At 36.5% G+C, this 10,049-nt stretch overlaps 1 protein-coding gene across 1 annotated transcript; it reads left to right on the top strand.

Annotated features, from left to right (window-relative positions):
• Positions 1-5,289: 5,289 nt before the first annotated feature.
• On the top strand, positions 5,290-9,581 carry LOC117717123 (olfactory receptor 5B3-like). The gene is made up of 3 exons (XM_034514368.2): positions 5,290-5,426; positions 5,520-5,591; positions 8,109-9,581. Exon 3 carries the CDS (start codon positions 8,136-8,138, stop codon positions 9,057-9,059), a length of 924 nt encoding a protein of 307 aa, XP_034370259.1. The 5' UTR covers positions 5,290-5,426; positions 5,520-5,591; positions 8,109-8,135; the 3' UTR covers positions 9,060-9,581.
• The last annotated feature ends 468 nt before the right edge of the window (positions 9,582-10,049 follow it).

Genomic DNA, 10,049 nt, shown 5'->3' with positions numbered 1-10,049 from the left:
TACAGAGACAGATAGGATGATCAATGGAATAGAATTGAAGACCCAGAAATGATCCCACACACCTATGGTCACTTGATCTTTGACAAGGAGCTAAATCCATCCAGTGTAAAAAGGACAGCATCTTCAACCAGGTAGGTCAACATGTAGAAGAATGCAAATTAATCCATTCTTATCGCCTTGCACATAGCTCAACTCCAAGTGGATGAAGGACCTTCACATAAAGCCAGATACACTGAAACTATTAGAAGAGAAGTTGGGGAAGACCCTCGAATACCTAGGCACAGGGGAAAAGTTCCTGAACAGAACACCAATGGCTTATGCTCTAAGATCAAGAATCAACAAATGGGACCTCATCAAATTGCAAAGCTTCTGTAAGGCAAAGGACACTGTCAACATGACAAAATGGCAACCAACAGATTGGGAAAAGATCATTACTAATCCTACATCCGATAGAGGGCTAATATCTAATATTTACAAAGAACTCAAGAAATTAGACGCCAAACAACAAAATAACCCCATTAAAAATGGGGTACAGAGCTAAACAAAGAATTCTCAACTGAGGAAACTCGAATGGCCGAGAAGTGCCTTAAGAAATGCTCAACATCCATAGTCATCAGGGAAATGCAAATCAAAACAACACTGAGATACCACCTCACACCAGTCAGAATGGCTAAGATCAAAAACTCAGGTGATAGTAGATGCTGGTGAGGATGTGAAGAAAGAGGAACACTCCTGCATTGTTGGTGGGGTTGCAAGCTGGTACAACCACTTTGGAAGTCAGTCTGGCGGTTCCTCAGAAAGTTGGATATAGCACTACCTGAGGACCCAGTTATACCACTCCTGGGCATATACCCAGAAAATGCCCCAACAAATAACAAAGACTCCACTATGTTCATAGCAGCCTTATTTATAATAGCCAGAAGCTGGAAAGAACCCAGATGCCCTTCAACAGAGGAATGGATACAAAAAAAAATGTGGTACATTTACACAATGGAATATTACTCAGCTATTAAAAATGATGAATTTGAGAAATTCTTAGGTAAATGGATGGAACTAGAAAATATCATCCTGAGTGAGGTAACCCAATCACAAAAGAACACACATGGTATTTACTCACTGATAAGCGGAGATTAGCCCAAAAATCTGAAACAACAAAGATTCAACTACCAGACGACATGAAGCTCATGAAGAAGAAAGAACAAGTGAGGGATGCCTAGGTCTTTCTTAGAAGGAGTAACTAAATACCCAAGGGAGCAAATATGGAGACAAAGTGTGAGACAGAATCTGAAGGGGGGGTTGTAGGGAGACCATTCCACCTGGGTATTCATTCCATGAGCAGTCACCAAAAATAGACGCTGATAGGGAAGTCAGGATGGGAAAGCTGACAGCAGCCTGATAAGGCTGTCTCCTTAGAGTCCCCCAGAGTCGGACATAGCCAGAGACAGATACCCACAGCTATCCATTAATCTGATCAAAGGTTCCCAATGGAGGAGTTAGAGAGTAAATTGAAGGAACCATAAGGGCTGGTGGCCCCATGAGGAGAGCAACAATACCAACCAGCCAGAGCTTCCCAGGGTCTAACCCACCAGCCTAGGAGCACATATGGAGAGACACATGACTCCAGCTGTACATGTAGGGGAGGATGGCCTTGTTGGGCATAGGTGGGAGACAAGATCATTGGTACCCTGAAGGCTGAGCACTGAGGGGGGGAAATGTGAGGGTGGGGAGGGGCGCTGGGGGTAGGTGGGTAAACAACTTCATAGAATCAGGAGGAGGGGGTATGGGATAAGGGATTCCTGGGTGGTGGGGGAAATATGGTAAGGGGATAAAATTTTAAATGTAAATATTATATCCAATAAAAGAGGGAAAAAATAGAAAAGCAGTTAGAACCAACATTCTTAATAAAATGTCAGCCCTCTTAAAAAAAAAAAACCATCTTGATACTAAAATTTGTTTTGAGAATTGTATATTGCAGAATGATCAGCCTTGGTGTATCTACTCAACAAGCAAGCTGGGCAGACCTGCTCAAACCTCTGAGGTCCGGGAATTCTATCTGGATGCAGCGAAGACACAGCATCAGAGGATTGTCAATTTACTCTCCCCCCTCCCACTCCTCTTCTAATATCTCAACGCCCATAATCAGCTTGAAGAAGCTAATGATGAGTCAGCGCCCCTATTCCCTGGGCATGGGGACTAAGGTGGTAAATGTTGGGCTGTCTCTCTAGGGAAAAGTAGTGGTTTTGTTGGAATAGAGAGGATTAGCTAGGGTTTATTGCATAGCCATAACCTATTAGTAGAAATCTGTATAATTAATATCAAGATGAAGATATAAATTCTTAAATGGCACCAATTTACTTTGTTTACAAATTTTAAGGTTTTCATTGGCATGAGCTTCTTAGTGATATAAGAGTGAGATGAATATTGTTACTCTCATAGGCATTGTACCAGTATAACACACTTAGGAATACAAAGCTTAGACCCAGCCCTTCTTTAACTTTTTTAACTGATTTGAGATGGTCAGCCTGTGAGTTAAGGGACTATAGCAAATTCATGACTTGGAGTTTATTATAAGGGTGTTCTCTATGTTTTATTTAGAAATAGCTGAGTGGAGTTAACAGGCAACAGTCCAGATTACCTTACATGGATACCTGGTTTTCAAAACATCAGAAATCCTTAGAATTGACATGACAAACATTTCAGTATTAATGTTCATTTTCATTAGAGACCTGTCCGCTCCGGACAGCTTCCTATATTGAATTCTAAGAAGAAATTGAGCATCCTTGGAGTTACTCCAGTTGTGGTGAGACAGCCACTAGGCAAGAATTGCCACTTTCCTTCTACAGACAAATTACTGTCCAGAAAAGGACACACTTGCAGAATAGTCGACTGATTATATCTGCCTAGACAGAGTAATCAGCCCTTAATAATTCTGCAGCACTAAGGTCTGTCAGATGATCCTGGGCCAGAAGGCAGAAGAACAAATGCTCCAACGTTTTGAAGTAGAGCGAGTGTCCAGGTGTTCAGAAGTCTCTATAAATTGGCTAAGTTTTAGAAACTATGATTTGTGCTTCCCACAATTATAGTTAACTCAGTCATTCTGGATTTCTGATGGGGTTGAAAACATATAGCTATTGACCTTAAGAGAAAAGATTTGAGTGGATGGTCATCAGCTGACATTCATCCTAAAACCAGGTTGAGAACTAAATGTTTTAGTTAGAATAGATGACAGAGGAGCTGGTTAGTCAACAAAATGATGGACTGGGTATTAGGACTATCCTGTACCTCACTGGTACAAATTGGCATAATTATGCTCTAATTGTATTTTGAGAGAAAAGTTTCATTTTAACAGGAAGGGTGATGTGTAGGAGGAGCTAAGGTAGGAGGAGTACTGAGAGGAAGAAAAGGAGTAAGAAGAGGAGAAGAAGAAGGATAGGAGAAGCTAGGTGATGAAAGAGAGAAAGAGGGGAAAGACAGGGAGGCAGATGTTCAAGTATCTCCACCAGTCAAAGATAGTTGTTATATCTAGGTTGGTCAGTAGGTTACACCTCTGATTGAACAATTCCAAACTTATAAAGCCTATGATTAACATTATTTTTTTAAAAATGTATAAATGCAAAAAGGAAAAGGGGGCATGGGATAGGAGTTTCCTAAGGGGGTGGGGGGAATGGGGAAAGGGGATGCCATCTGAAGTGTAAATAAAATATCTAATAAAAAAATTTTTAAAAATCCAAGTTTAATAATAAGTTAATTAAAAAATAAATAAATAATAAGGGACTCAAGTTAAAGACACATGAAAATATTAGAGGAAAATATGCAGAAGACATTAGAAGGTATTACATGGCAATCGATGAAGAGCTTTTTTCTTTTCATTTTCATAATATCACAAAGAAAATATAAACAAATAAAAACAAAATAAAAAATACAATTGTCTCAAAGTAAAAAGAACCTGCTTGGTAAAGTAAATATTCCATAAAATAAAAAGAAACAAAGTATTAGATAAAAATATTTAAAATTATGTATCTACAAAGAAGTTCATTTTCATACTATAATAATTATTAGAAAACTTAGAGGAGACCCTATAGGAGAGCAGCAGTGTCAACTAACCTGGAAGCCTGGGAACTCTCAGACACTGAACCATCAACCAGACAGCATACTCCAGCTGATATGAGGACCCCAACACATATACAGCAAAGAACTGCCAGGTCTGGACTCGGTCAGAGAAAATGCACCTAACTCTCAAGAGACTTGGAGCTCCAGGGAAGGGGGTAGTCAGGTGGGGTGAGTAAGTGGAGGAATTCTATTGGAGATGGCAGGAGGAGATGTGGGATATAGAACAGTGGGATGGTAGACCAGGAGGGGGATAAAGCCTGGACTTTAAAAAAGATTAATGAATAAATAAAAAAATCTAAAGAGAGAAAAAGAAAAGAAAAAGTAACTGCAAAACACAATAGTAAATAATAAAACAGGATGGATGAGTTGGCTCAATGGATAAACAAGCTTGTTTAGAAATCTGACGATCTGTGTTTAAATCCTACACAACATGAATAAAAGAGAGAACTGACTTCTGCATGGTGTTCTCAGACTTCTACAAACTAATTCCATAAACAAGTAAAAGAACAAACACATACACACACACACACACACACACACACACACACACACATATATAATAAAACTTTAATAAGTATAATTAGAAGTCAGTAGAAATAAGAAGCCTTTTGTTAAACATAACATAAAGCATTCTGTAGAGTTCTATAGAGCTGCAATGGACAGCACATAAAGAATGATCAATGATCATTGGGTATTTTAGGAAGTTATAGTTAGGGAGGAGAAGAAAGCTCAGATGTCTTTTTGGACAAAGGAGTTACTATAGATAGAAATAATGTAGTATATTTTGGGGAAGGCTGGAAGAAATAAAAACATTGCTAGAAGAAAGGACTTTGAAAGTTTTACCACAAATAAATAGTGATTGTGAAGACTTGTATACTTAATGAAATTTGAATGTTTTAACATTTTACAGTGTACATTATGTATAGAAACATTGTAGGGAACCTTATTAATATTTATGACTTTTGTATTTTTATTTATCTATTTAAAAAAGAACATTAACTTCTATGATGCAAAATGAAGCTTGGTCCCCGTGGCTGGTTATTTTATTTCCCTAAGAAGACAGTATGCTGATTTTCAGCTATACTCTTGGGGATGCTCCTGAGCTCTCTGGGTGTCTATAATTCTCTTCACACCTCCATGTACTAGCCTCTGAAATAACAGTGTGGCACCTGAGAAGACACAGTGCATGCCATTCCCTGTTAGATGTTTTTTTTTTTTTTTTTTTTTTTTTTTTTTTACTTTATTAATTGTAGTCATTGTTATCATATGCTGGTCTTTAGATTAATTGAAATATTAAATCAGAGCCTTCAAGAAAGGTGAGAAAAACAAAAATAAAGACATATTGATTGATTTTAATCTGGCAAGCTCTTCATAGGTTTCCTTACAGATTCATTTCTTTTTTTATATAGACATAATTTATGACCTATGGGACAGAATTTATCCTGTCTTGTATTCCTGTAGTGTGCATTCCTGGTAAGGAGGTAAGTGAATCTTCCAAGGGAAAAGGGAAAATACTTGGAAAATTCAGAACTTTGTCTGTGTGGAAGTTCTGAACACCTCTTGCTTTAGACAAGCTGTAAAAATTGACCATTTCCTAAGAGCAACCAGCTGGGAGAAGTTTTGAGAAATATCACATAGTAGAATTTAGGATATTACAGTAATTATGCTGGGTAAAATAATACCCCACTTTTAAACTCCCTACTTATAAACCAATGTGAAGTATAATTCCATAAAATAAATAGACTATGTATAACTACTGTGAGTTACTTGAAAACAATGGTTTAAAAATAGCTTTGAGGACTAAAACAGTTTAAAAGCTAAAGGTTATTCTTTTCAAACTAGTTTTGAGAAGCTGAGTCTAGGTGTCAAAACACTGAAGGAATTTTGATGATTCAAATATTAAAAATTTTCTCTAGGAAGAAAAAATAGAAATGTAATATGATTGATATACCTTTATGTTCTTAATATATGATTCATTCAATTGGATACAAGAAGCAATCAGGAAAGATGCAGACCTAGAAGATAAAATGATCTTTCTGTACACTGATGAATGCTCAGACCTAAATGAATTCTCTGTCAATCACATTTACAAACATATAAACTCAGGTCAGACTTTGTTGGATAGGATCCACAGCTCTTGGACCTTAGTGATTCCCATGTGTTTTCAAAAATTGAAATTTTCATGTAATTTCTTAGATCTTTCATTTTCCTATGAATGAAGTAAGATAGATTACTTCCTTTCTATCATACACAAACACACACATACACACACATTTTATTTAAAAATAAATAAAAATCCATTTTTAAATAACATAGAAAGTGTTAAAAGTAATTATATAAGATGAGACTGGCCATTTAAGGTATATTACATAACTAAAGTGGGCAAAAGCTCAACACAATGATGACAGAAAATAATAGTTATTGTAGAGAAGATATACTATCAAATATGTTATGCCAGACAAGAAAGTTTAAGTATCACAAGACTGCAAGAACTACATATATCTGAGACTAAATAAAAACCATAACTTAGGAACTTGAGCTATATTGATCTCTATTCACACTGATGGGTGAATAGAGATAAGAAAAGGCAAGTTTTATCTAAAATTAAGGATTACAATGATTTAAAATTTTAAAATAATGTGCCATGTGTAATAGCATGATCAGCATACATAGTCTTAGAATGAAAACAAGCTGAGGATCATGAGGAGGCAAGGCAATACCTAAATACACAAAAGGCAATTTGGAGAAATAACTCAATACTTAAATTTACTCAGAATAAAAGCCTTCTATGCCATTATTACACAGCAATGACATCATGATCAGTAACATGCACTATGCTATGTTAACAGCCTGAATTATATTGCCTTTGGTATGCTCTTTTATTTTTGCAATAATATCACAAGGTAGGCTGCATTACTGTCTTCAAATGCAGATGGCAAATACTGTTTAGTGGAGACAGATGCCTTTGAGGTAGTTAATGGATGATCTAGCATATATCTCTTCTAAGAATTTGAACTCTCTATATTTTAAATGATGTCTTTATTCCAAATTGATTCTGAGGTTGAACATTTTCCCAACATATTGCAAACTCAAAAAAATAGTAATTACAGTGTTGAACAATACTGATTCACATTAAAACCTTTTGTGACCTAATCATACTTTCAAACTTCTGGATATAGTTTACCAATGCATCTAGAAATGCTTTATTAAAACCATGAAAATTTGTGTGGGAAAATATTAAAATGCAATTTAGAGCTCATTACTTCATTCATAACCTTCTAGTATTCAGAAGAAACACTTCATGGTCAGATTAGGGATTAGTTGTTCAATTAATGTTTAATGAAAAAATTATATAGTGACCAAGAAGAACTTTCTACATAGAGTGCCACTCAGCTGTGGTTAAACAAAAGAAAAATTATTCGTTATACTCAAGACAAATTATTTTGATACATACCTTTCAATGGGTTTAAGGTTTAGCTGTATTATTTTAAAATGCAGAGAATTTATATATTTGTGCTTGACAATTTCCTTGGAGGTAAGAATTTATCAAAGTCATCATGCTACAGACAGAAAAAAAGGCTGTTTCTATACTATCTTTTGTCAGATAAGAACAGTAGTGTCAGTAGTACACAGCCCAGGAAAATAGAACAGGCACTTTAAAGAAAAACAATTTATAGAATTGCTAAATGATCTACATGTGGCTAACAAATTTATATCATTTCTAGATTTGGTAGAAAGTCAATTGAAATCTCACAGATTACAATTTCCTCATTACCCCATTCTTAAACATTTTTCAAAATTAACTGTGTGTACAGGTGCTTTGCCTACATGTATGTCTATAACAAAGAAGATGTCAGACAGATCCCATGGCACTAGAATACATAGTTGTGATCACCATAAATGTGCTGGGTCCTTTTGACTAGCCAGCCAGAGCTGTAACCACTAAATTACCTCTCTAGCTTCTTATTGTACTCTTTTTGCTTTCTAAAACTTTAAAGTCTTCTGTTGTTTAACTGATATTGGTAATGGAGAATGAAACAGAAATGACATGGTTCATCCTGGTCGGACTCACCAATGACCCACAACTGCAGCTTCCCCTCTTCATCACCTTCCTCTTCATCTATATCATCACCTTTGTAGGAAACCTGGGGCTGATTCTGTTGATTCTCTTGGATTCTCAGCTCCACACTCCCATGTACATTTTTCTAAGTAACCTGTCCTTAGTGGACTTCTGTTACTCTTCAACAGTTACTCCAAAGGTCATAGCTGGAATTGTTACAGGAAACAAGATCATGTCTTATAATGCTTGTGCCTCTCAGATGTTCTTTTTTGCAAACTTTGCCAATGTGGAAAACTACCTTTTAGTCACCATGGCCTATGATCGCTATGCAGCAGTGTGTAAGCCCCTACATTATACCACCACCATGACAACACGTGTGTGTGCATCTTTAGTCATTTGCTGTTATATCTGTGGTTTGCTGAATGCTTCCATCTATACTATAGATGCATTAAGTCTCTCCTTCTGTGAGTCTAATATGGTTCATCATTTTTTCTGTGATGTTTTGGCAGTCATGATTATAGCTTGCTCTGATAGACATGTTAATGAACTGATCCTTGTTTATGTAGCCAGCTTCAATGTATTTTTTGCAATTATACTCATCTTGATATCCTATGTGTTCATTTTCACCAACATACTAAAGATGCATTCAGCTGCAGGATATCGCAAAGCTCTCTCCACTTGTGCCTCACACTTAACAGCTGTCTCTATTTTTTATGGAACAATCATATTCATGTACTTGAAGCCCAGCTCCAGTCACTCCATGGACAATGACAAAATTGCATCTGTGTTCTACACCATGATAATCCCCATGTTGAACCCTCTGGTTTACAGCCTGAGAAACAAGGATGTGAAAAGTGCATTCTCAAAGATTATATTGAGGTTAAGATGATGTTTACTACTTTGATTTTTGGTTTTTAGAATGAAAAACACTCACTTTGACCTGTTTCACAATACCTTGTCTTTGGGGATTATAAGGAATCACTGTAATATAGGTAAAATTAGATTGTTGACAAAAAGTCTCAAATGCTCAACTGCAACAGGAATCAGACATTGGCGAAGGACAATGAAATGGACTTCAGGCAGGAATATAAATCTTATATTAGAACAAAGATGTAGCTTCAGGCATGAAAATTACTTTGGTCTAGAACAGAAAATTAGACTCAGATATTTAGGTCATCCTTATAAGCCTTTAGAAACAGTGATCATGGGAGTGATTAGGGGACTTTGTTTATTGCCTTGTTTGTTCTTTGACTATTTGTGTTTATTGTCTTGCTTGTTTCTAAACCATTTGCATCTATTGTATTGCTAATTCCTCATCCCAGAACTGACCTTAATACCTGCACAAAATTAAAAAGGTATAAAAGCAGATTTGGAAAACTTTTTAAAAATATATGGTTCAAAATTTTTTGTATCTATGTGTACATTGAGATTCTTATAGACTGCTAGTATCTGTGTGTTTTTTAGTTACCAAATGTTAGTTGTTAGCTCAGACTTCTGACCGCAGTTCAGAACAGACCACTCCAGACCACACACAGCTCCAAGGGGGAGAGGTCTATTTAGGAGATAGGGCAAAGGTGGGGGGAAAAACATGGAAGAAGAAGAGAGAAGAAGAGGAAGAAGAGAAGTAGAGGCTGGCCATGACCACGTGGAAAGAGAAGAAGAGAAGGAGGGGAGGGAACAGAGAGGCAAGAGGGTAAGAGATTAAGAGTAAGAAAGAGAGGAGGGGGCAAACAACCCCTTTTATAATGAACCAGGCCTACCTGGTTGTTGCCAGATAACTGTGGGGAAGAACATACCTGGTTGTTGTCAGGTAACTGTGGAGGTGGAGTTTAGACAGAATACTAACTCCAATTACAATTTTAATCTAAAAAACTAGAGA

The sequence above is a fragment of the Arvicanthis niloticus genome, chromosome 1 (genome assembly GCF_011762505.2).
Source record: "Arvicanthis niloticus isolate mArvNil1 chromosome 1, mArvNil1.pat.X, whole genome shotgun sequence".
Lineage (NCBI taxonomy): Eukaryota > Metazoa > Chordata > Mammalia > Rodentia > Muridae > Arvicanthis > Arvicanthis niloticus.
The sequence above is the reverse complement of the archived record's forward strand: the minus strand, read 5'-3'. Positions and strand labels throughout refer to the sequence as shown.

What these genes read in the sequence shown, in the direction of transcription:
- LOC117717123 (XM_034514368.2), top strand. Translation starts at nt 8,136, where the DNA reads ATGGAGAATGAAACAGAAATGACATGGTTCATCCTGGTCGGACTCACC.